This window comes from Poecilia latipinna, unplaced genomic scaffold (genome assembly GCF_001443285.1).
Source record: "Poecilia latipinna isolate Pla-1442-1.1 unplaced genomic scaffold, P_latipinna-1.0 Scaffold3136, whole genome shotgun sequence".
Lineage (NCBI taxonomy): Eukaryota > Metazoa > Chordata > Actinopteri > Cyprinodontiformes > Poeciliidae > Poecilia > Poecilia latipinna.
Window position 1 is genome coordinate 43,800 of NW_015115752.1, and position 14,595 is coordinate 58,394.

General features: G+C 41.5%; 2 protein-coding genes across 2 annotated transcripts in view; one reads left to right on the forward strand and one right to left on the reverse strand.

Annotated features, from left to right (window-relative positions):
- The window catches only part of LOC106940227 (focadhesin-like), a 43,349-nt gene extending 35,631 nt beyond the window's left edge, over positions 1-7,718 (forward strand). Inside the window, exons 10-19 of the mRNA XM_015022908.1 lie at positions 1,538-1,618; positions 1,700-1,828; positions 1,911-2,026; positions 2,109-2,351; positions 4,268-4,357; positions 4,445-4,622; positions 4,700-4,797; positions 5,459-5,710; positions 5,796-5,871; positions 7,499-7,718. Of these exons, the coding sequence (XP_014878394.1) occupies positions 1,538-1,618; positions 1,700-1,828; positions 1,911-2,026; positions 2,109-2,351; positions 4,268-4,357; positions 4,445-4,622; positions 4,700-4,797; positions 5,459-5,710; positions 5,796-5,871; positions 7,499-7,572 (1,337 nt within the window). The 3' untranslated portion in view covers positions 7,573-7,718. The remainder of the gene's footprint in view (positions 1-1,537; positions 1,619-1,699; positions 1,829-1,910; positions 2,027-2,108; positions 2,352-4,267; positions 4,358-4,444; positions 4,623-4,699; positions 4,798-5,458; positions 5,711-5,795; positions 5,872-7,498) is intronic.
- Positions 7,719-7,801: 83 nt separating this feature from the next.
- LOC106940228 (very-long-chain (3R)-3-hydroxyacyl-CoA dehydratase-like) lies at positions 7,802-14,588 on the reverse strand. Its single transcript, XM_015022910.1, has 5 exons — positions 12,505-14,588; positions 12,315-12,424; positions 10,382-10,488; positions 8,717-8,809; positions 7,802-7,907 (listed from the first exon to the last, which is right to left on the reverse strand). Exons 1-5 carry the CDS (start codon positions 12,592-12,594, stop codon positions 7,825-7,827), a joined length of 483 nt encoding a protein of 160 aa, XP_014878396.1. The 5' UTR covers positions 12,595-14,588; the 3' UTR covers positions 7,802-7,824.
- Between the last annotated feature and the right edge of the window lie 7 nt (positions 14,589-14,595).

Here is a 14,595-nt window from a genome sequence, read left to right on the forward strand (position 1 = left end):
AAAACAAATTCAATAATTTCCATTGGCATGATTTATCGTTTCTTTTTTTATTTCTCTCTCTTTCTACCAAAAACTGTATGATAAAAGCTTTCAGGATGGTGCTTTGGTCTCAACTAAACCTTTTTTTGAAGGACAATTTTATTTACAAAGACTTCAAAATTCATTTTATTTGTCATTTTGTTTATTTATTTTGGATATTTGAAATGTCTTCCGGTTGCAGTGTTAAATATTCATTATAATTTAAAGTTTACTGATCTTTCAGATTGTGTTCTTGCATTATTGTTTTGCCATTAACATTTTATTAATTAAAAATGGTCTCAAAACAACAATAATATCGTTTATCAAAAATCAAAATTTGTTATTGTGACAGGTCTACACACATATGATATATATGTAGTTAGTTTATTGCCATGGATGGCATAGTTACTTTGAAAGAGTAATTTGATTACTCAATGAAAAATTCATCTATCAGCTAGAAAATGTGCATCTCTTTTCCCTCCATCGTTTACGTTTGTGTCGCTGGTGTTACACATGAAACGTATCTCCCCAAGGAAAAAGAAGAAAGCAACAATATGTGTTTTCTAAAAAAAAAATTACAAATACGTAACTTGGATACATAACTTTAATCTGATTATTGGATTGTAAATAGTAACACATTAGATTACTCATTACAAGGGGTCAGATTAGAGTAAAGTATTGATGACACCATTGTTTGACATTTTTGCTCAAGCTATTTACGGATCTTTCAGGTTTCCGATACGTGTCACCCCCAATGATAAACTTGTTCCTACGCCCTCGATTGACAGAACAATAAAATCAATCAACTCCACAGACACGTGGAGGAGGGGTGAGCCTCTCTTCCCCTTTTATCCCTGATGCCCCAGTGCCCTTTTTTAAAATATTTTTTTAACATTTTGTGCATCAGGAGGCCTGCTTGTGACCCTTAACAATAATATTTAGCTAAAAATAACAATTTTGCAAAAATAAACGAGTCTGCCTGCCCTCAGTGTAATAATGACTGAGGATTCTCAGTGCCTCTGCCTCCATGTTAAGACACTGGGCCCATGGTGAGGAGGAGAGGGGGCTTTAACTGTAGCTTCTAACTATCAAATTATGTTCAAAAACATGTATTTTTTTCATCATACACTTGTTTGTGGTTAAAGCGGCAGATCTGATGTTAAAGTTAGAAAATCCTTCAGAGTGACTACAGCCTCTGCTCCACCCACTGAGACGCCCACTACCCCGAAATATCAACTCTGAAAACTGTGCTCTATTTTCCTTCCACTTCATTATTCTAAATTTATGTTGCAGTTTGCAACATAAATTTGCAAACTGCAAATTTTGCAGTTATTTTTGCAATATATTTTGTTATTTTGCAACATGTTATTGTTGCAAAATAACATAAATTATTAGTGGAAATGTTTCCTCAGAAATGTGTTGAACGTTGTAGTTTTGAAGCGAAGATGATGAATGCTTGAATGAGGCCTGTTGCTGTAGCAATGCTCCGATCTGTGATTCTTCTGTCTCTCTCCATCAGTTCCTCAAGACTTCAGCTACCTCCCAGAGAGCAGCATCATCAGATCTATAACTGACTTCCTCACTGAAGCTGGAAGGAAAGGTGTGTTCTCCTGAAAAGGTATGTGTGTGTGTGTGTGTGTAACTATGCAGTGTGAGATCTGGGTTGTGACTGCGGCTGCAGGTCCAGAGTTTTCCCCACCTGCTCTGGTTCGGGCAGTCCTGACCTCGATGGCGTCAGTAGGAGCTGGTTTCCAGTTCCCCCCCGTTAACTGGAGCGCTGTCCTGTCCCCGCTGATGAGGCTCAGCTTTGGTAACTCCCCATGCTCCCCACACACACACCTACCTCTCACATGCCCTACAGGTGACCACAAGGTGTGGTTTGACTTTAACAGGAGAAGGCGTCCAGCATCAGTGTGTAGTCCTGGCGGCGTCCCAGGCCCAGTCCTCCCAGAGTGCGTCCCTCTTCCTGGGGTCCTGGCTGTCCCCGCCACTCGTCCACAGCCTCAGTGTTGGTTATTCCTGTCCTTTTCATCATGGCTGCAGCGAGATCCAAGCAGAGCTTTCATACGAGTTCCTCTCCCCCCCTGCAGCATCACACCTGGGCCCACCTCTACCAGACCCTGGGTGTGTGGATGAAGCAGGTAGCGGAGGACAAGCTGCAGGTGTATGTGCAGAACCTGGGCCTGCAGCAGTTCCAAAGGCGCTCCCTATGTGTCCCTCTGCTACAGGGCATGGCTCAGGCCATGGCCCTCCCTAACCCCCCCAGCCACTGCTGGACCACCCTCTGCTCCACCGTCGAGACAGCCTTCAGCCTCCTGCCCAGCCACATCCAGGTGGGGTCAACACTCCTTTACAGCTCCACCCTATTACAGCTTCGCCTTGAAACAACATCTTGTTGCCATAGTTACACATTGGCACACATTCACAACTGAATAGAGGATGAACCTTCTGCTGCCTCACCAAGCAGGATGAGGACACGACTTTTTAAAGTTTAGACTTTATATAATATCAGTAATGGTAGTGTTTTTTGTTGATATGTTCTGCTTCATACACATAGCTAACACTAACAATTATTTTAGTAATCAATTATTCTGATGATTAATCTGGTAAGAAAAAATTGCCACATTATACAGATTTTTCATTGAATCGAACAATTCACGCATTTATCGTATACAATAAAAATATATTATAAGATGCTAGTTAAAAAAAATCAATTCATTTTTTAAATAAGAAAATAAAAAGCCTAAAATGCAAAAATGGCATTCCTATAGTGAATTTGAAGCAGGTGAAAATAAAACTGCTACTTGAGGAGTTTTGGGTAGAACATATTTTCAAACAAAAGTTTTTTTTTATCTTAATTGCAAAATGGATATATTTATTTTACAGTTTTGGCTTATTTACTGTACTGAGTGTGTTGTTCTTTCAGTAAAATGCGTTTTTGAGTCTGTATTCACCAGTTAATGATTAATTGATTAGTAAATTAGTTGACTATTATTCCAATAATCAATTCATCACAGTGAATCCATTTAATATCTGCCCTTATAAGTATATAGCTAAAGCATAAGAAAAAGGATTCATGTTTTTTTTTTTTTTTCAAACTAAGATGGCTGCCGTCTTCTTGATGGTAGCAGTCAAAGGCCATTTGAAAGCATGTTCATGTTTTCGAATGGTCTCGTCAAAGTGCAGAGTGCTCCTTAAAGTGGAGCAGCCAAAGCTAATGAAGCAGATTAGAAGAGCTGCCAACAACTGTGTCATCCTGGACATGTTACTGTGAAATATGTTTGCTGCCCAGATATTGAGCTGTTAGCATGACATGACAGTCATGAGACTGTCACACAGCAATAGTCTTCGGTCAGAGACCTATTCAGAAGACTGACTGCTAACTGGAGATCCTTCCTGTCTACAGGTGATATGAGTTATGACATTTAATTTCCTTTTAACTATTTTTGAATCAAATCTGCATCCTTTTGCCGTCACCTGCTGTTGTAATGAGACAAAGGAGAAGGGATGTGAATACTTTGACAAAGCACTGAACAGAAGTCTGTGTTTTTTTGCGTCTGTGTTTTGGGAACAAAGTTTCTGTATAACAAAGTTAATCACTCTACTCATACATACAATCATGATACAATAATCTCACGATACGATACACAATATTCTGCTCACGATATGATATATATTGCGATATTCAGCAAACGATACAATTCAATGCACTTTTGCAATTTTCTGAAAGATTTTAGAGGGACAGAGTGATTTTGGTGACATTTTGTGACTGTTATAGAGTTAGATTGAATTAATTTAATTGAACACTGATTAAAAGCACCAACTACACTATACCTGGCTCTGGTTGGACATGGACACAGACTTAAAGTCGACAGCTGGACAAAATGAATTAAAGAAGTGGTGAGAAAACATGTTTCGTTTACAGTATAAACTGTAGCTTACATGCCTTTGTAAAGTAAATTAAGTGCACCAAGTACCCTGCTCAGAATAGTTTGATACCTTTGTAACCTTGACACTTAACATTTGAAGGAATCACTCTAAGCCTGATGACCTAATCACTCTCCCGGCGAAGCAAGTAGTGAGTGAGTTGGATGTTACGATACTTGCGGATGAATATCGATTTTTTTCTAGGAAAGAAAATATCGATATATATCGCAAAATTGATATTATTACACAGCCCTACTAATTAGAGAAATCAAAGATCAAAACAGGAATGCTGTCCAGCTCCTGGTGTTTGTTCTTGTTTCAGGATGCTGAGGTGGATCTCTATGTGGGTGTGGCCAGGTGTCTGTCTGAGATGTCTGACACGGAGATTGACAGGATCGTTCAGGTGTCAGAGGTCAGTGTGGGGTCAGAAGTCAGTGTGGTGTCAGGAAGTGAGAGCAATTGCTCTGTGAGTAAAGCTGAGCGTTTGTGTGAATCTCAGGCTCAGGTGGAAAAAGCCTGCTTCGTCCTGGCATTCCTCACCTCTCAGGGCAGACTTCCGCTGCTCAGCCTCAATGATGTCATCACCGGTGTGCTCTGTGGTTGGTCAAGCTGCAGACTGGGCTGGATCCTCTTGCAGGCCTTTTACCAGTGTCGGCTGACTGCTGGCACCAGTACAGGTCAGAGTGCAGTTCTGCTGGTAACAGCGGCTCTACTGTCTAAGTCTGCGTGTTGAGCATGCCCGCTTCTCCGTCAGGTGTCTCCAAGCGCATGGAGTGGCTGCTGGAGCTGATGGGACACATCCGGAACATCGCCTATGGAGCGACTTCCATCAGATCTGGAGACACTAAGAAGGTAGGGTCCGGTCAGGTCTGGTCCATTCACCTCCCCTTGCCACACCACACATCCAGTCAGTGAGTCAGTGCTGCTTTTCCACATGTGAGTCATGTTGCTGCATGTCACTGATGACTCAGTATGTGTTGCGCAGGTCCTGTTCTCCAACTAACTCACAGGAATGACTCAACTTCTTATTAAACATAAACCAGAAACCTTTTAGAGCTTCTCTTCAGATATCAGACGCCATTTTACAGCAAAATCTTTTAATATTCTGCAACTTAATTTACCTTGAGGCCTAAGCATGTCAATTGTTTAAACTTTTTTTAGTTTATCAGTACAGCTATATGGGTTTCTATGGTTTTTAATTTTCAAATTCTATGGTCCCTTCTGTTGCATGGTGACCAGAATAGGACATCCACATACTTGCCTACTGTTTTCCACTGCCTCTTGTTATACCCACCAAGGTTTGATGTAAAGAAGGGAGAAAGTTGTTTGTGCAAAATAAGTAGAGGCAGTATTGACTCAGGAGACTGGATTCTGATGCATGCCACACATTTCAGATTTATATTTGTTAAATGGGTTCAAATTATTAATGATTACTATTTTGTGAAAATGTATAGTGTGGATGGTATTTTAGTGGCTAAAAACATGTGGCTACTGTTTGGCTGTTTATCTGCAGGCCACTGACTTCCTGTTCCAGCTCTTTGCTGCTGCTGTCATCTCCTGGGGTGACCACTTCATGCCCCTTCTCTTTGGCATCAGGCCCCAATGGTTCCCATGGCAACCAGATTCCAAGCCTCCAGCACTAGAGCATGGTTTGTATGGGTCACTTTCACTCAGCGAGCTCGCTCTGCCACAGTGCATGCTGGGAGTGTCACACAGCCTGCCGCTGCTGCTAGGCAAAGAGCCATGGAGCAGCCAGACACACAAGGTGAGAAGTGTAAGGTTAGGTGACTTACTGCTGGCTTTAAGGTTATAGGTCCAACATGACAACCGTGTGCGTGTGTGTGTTTCAGTTTATCGACTGGCTCCTCAGCATAACAGAAGGTCCTGAAGAGAATCTGTCAGTCATCATCATCAGCACAGCCAGAGGTGCAGCATGTTTCATTCCTCCATCTGTTTACGGCTCAGGTCTTCTGTAGCTGCTTCTGTACAGTTAGTCCGTTTATTCTCCCTGATGCACTCACATTTGTTCCTAAAAGTGAGTGAGAGTAAACAGACATAACCCAAACAGAGGAGTCATTCTAAAAGAAAAGGCTTTGATTTGCAAACAAATTATTTTTACATTTAGAAATAATAAATGTGTAAGTTTATACTCTATTGGACTTTTCCTTTTTAAATTACACTAATAGCTTTTTCCTTCATGGCATTAGGTTTATTTTTTTCCTTCTTGTGATTCTGAAACAAATGTCTCAAGTGGGTGATTTTTATCATAGGTTTACTCATTGGTATTAGAACTGCCTTGGACCGCAACCACTACAGCTCACACCCAGCTCAGATACTGGCTTCAGGAGAGCAAGACCAGTCTTAGGTTTTTGATTATCACAATATTAGAAAATCTTGTGATGACGATAATATAGGTAAAGATTCCGACGATCAGGTGTGATATCTGCTTGGTCTCTTCCTTCCTCTTTTTGTAATGTGAACTTCCTGCTCTATCACTTCCAGCTCTTGGGGGTAGGGTAGGGTATAGACTTTGTTTTACTGGTAGTCGGCTTTAATATGGGATGTAGAATCTTACAGTTGCATTTGTTGCAGCACCACCTTGTTGAATACTTTGTCATGACCATCGAACTAACATAAACTTCAATGAGATGGTGCAATGAATACAATAAAAACATAAAAATTTATATATAGCATATAAACATACCTTGCTGGCTGACCCGTCTTTAGAGGTTGAAAATAAGTCCTTATGACTAATCTTCAGTATTCATTACACTGTTTTACTTAATTGGCCTTTTCTGCTGCCACTTGTTCTCATACCTCACCAGAGGGGTGCATCTCTGTTAGGTGCCCCAGCAGAACAAACATCCTGAATATTAGTTCCTACTTAAAATTTTCCTAAATAAATGTCCTAATAACACACACACAAAAAAAAAATCATAATGCAAAATAAAACACATGAACTAACCTTTAGCATTTTGGTAGCTTCAGAACTTGGCTAAATATCAGGCTAAAATACAACAGAAATATATTAGCCTGATAATACAATAAATGCGCAATATGTAGTGAGACCCTACCCAGCGGTCATTCCATGACTTTTTGTCCAACCAGCAAGATTTTTTCATCATCTTTGAAAGCAGCCTAGATGTCCAGGTTTCCTTAGGCCATTTTAACATTTTATTTTAAATGATCATCTCCAGTAGATGAAGGCACATCTTTAAGAAACAGAAAATGTGATTTATCTTTTAAGCTTATGTGATTTTTTTTTCTGGGATTTAAAATTCAGAGTTGGACTTAATAACAAAGCTCAACTCTGAACTCCAATAAAGTTAGATTTACTTTATTGGAGTAAATTTGACTTCACATAGATGGAGCCCCCTGATTGCAAGTAGTAGAAGGTTTCCGTGGCAACTTGTACAAATCACCTGAATGAACATCAGTTAGACCTTCCTGATATAAACAGTGATTTGTAATGTTAGATGTTAGAATGGTCAGTTTAGAACGGTTTATTAATTCTGCTGTCCAGCTGACCATCCATGTTCTGATCTGATTCCAGCTGCTCTCCTGGGTCTGAAGTCGTCCACTGAGTTCAAGAAGAAAGCCGTGTGGACCAGAGCATACAGCTGGTAGTTCAGAGGATCCATGGTGGGGTGTTACCATGGTGACATTTGTACACAACATCATCTCTCCTACTTGGTGAAAAAAACTTGAGTGGAAACTGCTACTGTTGCTCTATGGTTAGTCAGAAACATGTTTTCATTAAACTGCTGCAAAAATCTGGCATATCTTTTTTCCTTTTGTGCAATCTGAAATGTTTGTTTGATGAATCAGAAGGTTTGAAAACAGAGTTATCCCGTTGTCCCTGAATAATCCAACTCCGAGTCATTTCTTCTTCTTACTCTTGTAGCGTTTCTCTAGATGGTGTTTCCTCTCCTTCAGCAGCTGCCAGACTGTTACTGAGCCTCCTGCAGGAAACACCAACACAGCTGCCGTTAGAAAGGCTGGCTCGGGGTTTTATCTCTAACTCTTCTTTTTTTCTTTTTTTTTTGATCAAATACTTTTAATTGTATTTTTTTGTAAACAACACAATGCAATAGCAAAGACACATACACCAGAGAAATCCCTCTCATACCAGATCTATTACCCTGACTTGTGCCTATGTTGTACTCGTATAACAGCCAAGTTTTGTGCATAAGTGATACAACCAACAAATGAGGGGTGTGTTGAAGCAGGAGAACATCTAAAAAATGCATGTCTGTATTCCTTGAGGACCAGTGTTGGGAAATACTGATTTCGAGAAACCATTGAACCTAATAGTCAGTGGCCTGCAGATAAGCGACCAAGCAGTAGCCACATACGCAGTTCCCTAGAGAGAAAAATGGAGTACCCACAGAGAACCCAGGCATGCACAGAGAGAACATGATAACCCCAAAGCAGAAAAAGCCCAGGCTGGAATTGAACCCAGCACCTTCTTGCTGCTAGCTAACAGAGCTCTCAACTGCAGCTCCTGTTTGTAGTCATTCTGAGATTCCAAAGGAAACCTCATCAGAGATATCTCTGATCTGAAACATAATCCAGGAAAATCTTCAAAGAACATCAGGACTGGATTCTAATGTCCATCAGAGCCCAACGTAGCAGTTCTACCTTTGTAACACAGAACCTTTGAGATGGGATGAAGATAAAATGTCAGAAAAGTGAAAGCAACATAATGAAGGCCCCATGCAGTGTGTTTGTGTGTGTGTGTGTTTTCAGTTGGACTGCTTTCTTTCCTTACCCACAGCGAGAAGCAGAAGGTAGAGCAGCAGCAGGGAGGGCAGGTGGGGGACTGACGGCTCCAGGTACGGCAGCGCCTCATAAATAATGACACCTGGAGAACAGAGAGATCTGGCCTGAGCTTCACCTGACTGACTGCACAGGTCGGCAGCCCACAAACATGTACACACACAGCTGGAATGAGATCTTTTCACACACATCCTGTTTTAAAATCTGCAGTTCTTTGGCATTCCATTTCCTGTGGTTTCTCACCACCTCCCTTGCACATCAGAACACCTAGTGTGTTGTTGATCAGTAACTCACATTCAAGGTTTTATAAAACCATTCATGCCCCTTAATGATACCCAACTTTCAACGTCCTTTACAAAAGGGAAAGTGTGACTGTACATTTGTTTTCAGTCAGTATTCTGTAGAATGAGGTGTTCAGGGTGCGGACAACTGGCAATTGGCGGCCCTTGGACTTTTATTCAAGATTGGGCTCCCCAGCAAAGGTGGTGAAAGGAGATTATTATTTCATTTGGACAAAATTAGTTAGATACAACATTCACGGATACAAGCGGCCGAAATGGGTTTTCTCCGTAGGGTGTCTGGGCTCTCCCTTAGAGATAGGGTGAGAAGCTCGGTCATCCAGGAGGGACTCAGAGTAGAGTCGCTGCTCCTTCACATCGAGAGGAGCCAGTTGAGGTGGCTCAGGCATCTCGTCAGGATGCCTTCTGGACGCCTCCCTGATGAGGTGTTCCAGGCACATCCCACCGGGAGGAGGCCCCGGGGAAGACCCAGGACACGCTGGAGAGACTGTTTCTTGGCTGGCCTGGGAACGCCTTGGGATACCCCCAGACTAGCTGGAACAGGTGGCTTGGGAGAAGGAAGTCTGGGCCTCCCTACTTGAGCTCCTAACCCCACGACCCGACCCCGGATAAGCGGAAAAAAATGGATGGATAACGTACAGCAGCCATTTCCAGAGAAACAATGACCCGCATCCTGTTCTTGTACTAAGTATAGATTTAACTTTTGTATATACTTTTTCCAATTGAATCCCATATAATGTTCAAGCTGGATGCCTTTCTTTTAGTGAGACAAACATGGAAAACTCCTTTTCAGATTTTGGCTCAACATTGACCTCTTTCCTACAAAAAAAAAAAAAAAAAAAAAAACAATAAAAATTCTGCATAATTTAATGTAGAGCATATAAAAGACTGAAATTTTTTTGTAGCTTTTAAAAAGTTATAGTTTTTATCCTTGTACTGTATCCTTGTACATTTAACTTGCTGATTTTGGCCCATGGGAGAATAAGTTTGGACACCCCTGTTGCAGAGCCATCATTGGTTGCAGTTTCAGTTTTAGTCTCTGGTACCAGTAAGCTGAAGATGTTTTTCTTCTTAGCATCTGATTGTCTGAAGTTTTGCCGCAGATTCTCAGTTGTATTTCAATCTGGACTTTAAATAGACCATTTTAAAACAACTGTTCAGGGTGGTGGAACCTCTGCCTCGGTCTCAGATCTTCTGCATTTTTCTTTTGCTTCATATTCACAAGTTTGTGTTACTCTGTGATGTAAAGTGAAGAACAATGAAGTTTCTGATTAAAAGGTGACACCATGTTAAACATTTTAGGGGACATCATGATTTTAAAGGCACAGCATGCATTCAGATTTCTGAAGCTTACTCACCTTCAATGATAACTGACAGGATGTATAAGGGGATCCAAAGAGAGTAACGGCTCCACAACATGGCGACGGAAGGTCTTTCCATAACACACAGAAGTTCATGAGGGTACCTGAAGTACAGACAACTCACAAGATGTGACAGGCAACATGGGGTGCGTTCACACTGCAGCCTGAACACTGGGCCACTTCAGGCTGCAGCCTAAAGTAGCCCAGTGTTGTTGTTTTTTTGACATAATGCGACCTGTATCCGATCTTTTCATGGCAGTGTGAACAGCACAGGTCGGATTCTTTTTCGAATGTGACCCATATCCGATACGTATCCGATTCAAATGTGACCTAACGTTCAGGTCGCATTCATCCGAACCGAACGTCACTGATTCTCAACAAATCTCACTATTCTGCGTCCTGATACGTGCAAGCGGGAAGAAAAACAACAACCATGATGGATTATATGAGGATTAAGTTGTTAATATGCTGCTCCGGCCGGACAACAACTTCAAATATGTAAGCTAAGCTCCACCGTTAGCCTCCATGTTTACTTCCAAAAACAACAACAACTTCTTCTTCTTCTTCTTCTTCTTCTTCTTCTTCTTCTTCTTCTTCTTCTTCTTCTTCTTCTTTTTATGGCAGTTGACAGAACACTGAGAACGCTGATGCTATTGCGCCCTCTAGTGCGCATGCGGGACACTTTCAGATCGTTTGACCGTTCACACTGCAGAAGTTCGCATTTACTGGCAGTGTGAACGGCCCCGGCAAAAAAATCGGAATTGGGTCACTTCAGGCTGTGAACGCACCCATGGACATGCAGTGTGTTGCACTGTTTGACCTGATAAGGGAAGTGTGTTTGGACATTACAGTTGGCAATGTCCTCTTTAGGTGTATTTCTACACAAATCCACTTCCTCTAATTGTGCTTTAACTGAAGGAAGCAGAGTTAAATTCCAACGAGCATCAGAAAGTGACAGTGTTGTTTTTTAACCAAGGCACAGCAGCACAAAACAAAAAAATAATTTAGGGTTAGCAAGCAGCATCCCCAAAAGCCTCTGAACCTTTGTAAAAACAGACCTTGAAGTTCTGATCTGAACACCATGAAGTACGTGTGGGAAGAAAACGAATGGACCGACGATACTGAGGTGATTTTAACTCACATAATTTATGTGAGTTAAAATCAAATCAAATTGTTTTCTTCCCACACCTACTCCATGGTGTTCAGATCAGAACTTCAAGGTCTGTTCTTACAAAGGTTCAGAGGCTTTTGGGGATGCTGCTTGCTAACCCTAAATTATTTTAGCAACTAGACATTGCTAAGAAGATCCTTCTGACTCAGAAACTACAACACAGATAAAATGTAGAGAATTACTACATTAAATGTGGCAACAAATGTCATTCAGGATAAGAATGCTCTTGTTTTATGAAGTTGCGCTTACAGCATGGTTGCATGATGCATCTATATTTGCGAAATTTTAAACATCTACTTCTACCATTAGCTAGGAATGGAAATGTGAAAATATCTCCAATGAATCTTTTGATTTGGAAATAATAAACTAACATCGTGTACAAAGAGACAATGTTATAAATGTGGAACAGAGACAAAGACAACAAAGTACTGTTTTTTTTAACTAAGCATCATAGATTAAGTAATAAGCATGTGTGCAGTTACAATTACATAAAGCAAATAATATACTGATATTATAAATAATATACTTTTTGCTTTTGGTTTCTTGTTGAGTTTTTGCAGCCTTACATTAGGTTTGAGTAGCTCGAAGAATATAGAATATGTATACTTGTAGTGTGAAGAATGCAACTAACAGACCAATTTTTATGTGTAAAATTTAACAAATGCCTATTTATTACAAAACCCTTCTCACTTTTACTTTGAAAGATCTGAGTGAAACGGGCTTGGTGCTCATAAGATATGTGACTGGCTGTTTGCTCACCGTAAGAGGTCCAGTATATTCCACAGGAAAAACTGCACACACACCACTGGCTTACTTTGGATCTCTTCCAACATGATGACCATAATCAGCAGAATGTTTTTCTCAATCACCTAACCAAAGAAATCATGATGAAACCAGAGATTGTTAGAATCAAAAAGGCATCAACAAAGAGGTGAACTGCTGCACACACTTGGATGAAGCGAGGAAGGAGCCGAGCCTTCTCGATGCCGTCTGCGATGTGGAAGATCTCCAGGATGGAGAGCAGCTGGCACAGGCTCATCGCAAAACCCACAGAGTAAAATGTGTCTGCCAGAGCATCTGCAACGATCGCCAAAGGCAACTAAACTAGAGAAACATCTGAGAGGAGTCTTACTTTCACTCACAAGAGTCTTTATTAGGTACAGTTTGCTAAAACCCTCTTTGGATATAAGCAGTTTACTTTTAAAACTGCTTATATTGGGTTGAGATTTGGTGACTGTGGACGCCTTTGAAGTAGATGAATTCATTGTCATTTTGAGATAAGCTGGTCTTCATAACATCCTGCTGGAAGCAACCATTAGAAGATGTGGACACTGGTCATAGTCATGAAGAGGTGAACATGTTCAGTAACAATACGCAGGTAGGCTGTGGAATTTAAACAATGATCAGTTGTAAAGCCAGTCCCAGTCAGCGTGGCTTCACCCGATAAAGTTGCAATAGAAGTTGCCCCCAATACTTTTAAATTGTTTGTTTGGGAGCATTTTGTGTTTCCAGTAGAAATGAGAAACGGCAACAGAGTGACAGACAAGACATGAACAATATGTAAACACTTCAAGAATATATTACTGTGCACCGTGACTAACACTAGCACAATGCAAAGAGACCTTCAGGACCATCACAAGTGAAGAAATTGCCAACACTGCAGACATGCTGAAAAATGTTTTTGCATCTCAGCTTCCACTCTCATGTGGCTGCTGCAGCAATAACAACATACATTGGCATTTTTATTGCAGGTTTTATGAGGGCATTTTCTGTTATGGAAAATCTGGGATTTAGAAGAGTTCTTAATACTTTAGAACCATTCCATCTCTACGAAGAGCTCAAAGCCAGAGTTGTTGGCTATGACGAGTCCAGGACGCTTGTCGCTTGCTGACCAGCATCAGTGAAACTTGAAGAGCTGGCAGCAGATGAAGGGCCTGAAAATCCTTCCCTTAAGACTGGTGTATGTCTTAGACCGATGTAGAGGCTCGGGAGCTGGGGAATCACGAAGTGGCACTGGGAACAGAGGCGGGTCGTCCTTGCATCCCTCGGAGGCAAGGGGCTGGAGAGAACTGTGGTACTCAGGAGACTGACAAACACTGTGGAGCTTGGGAGACTGGGTAGTCTGGAGCCCAGGAGCTAGCCGTACAACCTAGTTCCACAGCTGTGGAAACCTGGAGCCTGAGGTGCTGCTGCTGATGTAAGAATGGGTACTGATGTTGCTGGCTGGGAATGTGGCTGGAGACGAGACTGGTGCAGGAGACGTGACTGCAGCTGCTGAAGATGAAGCCGCGGCTAGAGATCTGGAGAGTGGAGACCGGGAAGGAGTAACAGGAATTGTGGAGAAGGGCAAAGGGCAGAAGGCTGGGACCGATGTAGAGGCGCTTAATACTGGAGTTGTATGCGCTTATTACTAAGCTGGAGGTGGATTGCCAGCCATTACTGTCAGAGCTGCCTGATGGTGCCACTCTGCCTCCTTGAACAACTCCGTTAAGCCTATGGAAGGGAGATTTGGAATCCAGTCCTGCACCACATTTACTTTGTCGCCACAAAGCAAATCTTTGGGGTAGTGAACATGATTTTGCCATGGTGTCAATTAATTATTTTCTAAGTAAGTTGTAATTGTTAAGATTCTCTTAAATACAGGAATTCTGCTGGGTCCTACTGGCTGGATTGTTCTGTCATGTTCAGTGTTTGTAGAGTGGACCCATTAAGAAGCAGGCATGTAACATAGAGTTGATTTTTTGTGATTTTAATGAAAAGATGAAGAAACTTGCAGAGGAAGGCAAAAAAGGAACAAGACCATGAACTCCAGGGGGCGCTGACAATGGCGAGCAGACAGGAAAGATGACAAGAAGAGAGGATACTAATGAATCAGAAACAAAGGCTTAAATAATGGGGAGGTTGAATGCTGAACAAAATGCCTGGGCTGATGAGCTAAGTGATTGCAGGTGTGGGTGGAGGGGGAGAGAAGGTGGCACAAGGGGCAAGGAAGAGTACACAGGGAAAAGGGAAGTAATTCTAACACTACAGATTAACTTGA

Excerpts from the sequence above, each read along its gene's own strand:
- LOC106940228 (XM_015022910.1), bottom strand. The coding sequence starts at position 12,594 with ATGAGCCTGTGCCAGCTGCTCTCCATCCTGGAGATCTTCCACATCGCA. Across the intron at positions 8,810-10,381 it reads CCTGTCAGTTATCATTGAAG|GTGTCATTATTTATGAGGCG; the intron begins GTGAGTAAGCTT and ends TCTGTTCTCCAG. Across the intron at positions 7,908-8,716 it reads CCTTCTGCTTCTCGCTGTGG|GAGGCTCAGTAACAGTCTGG; the intron begins GTAAGGAAAGAA and ends TGTTTCCTGCAG.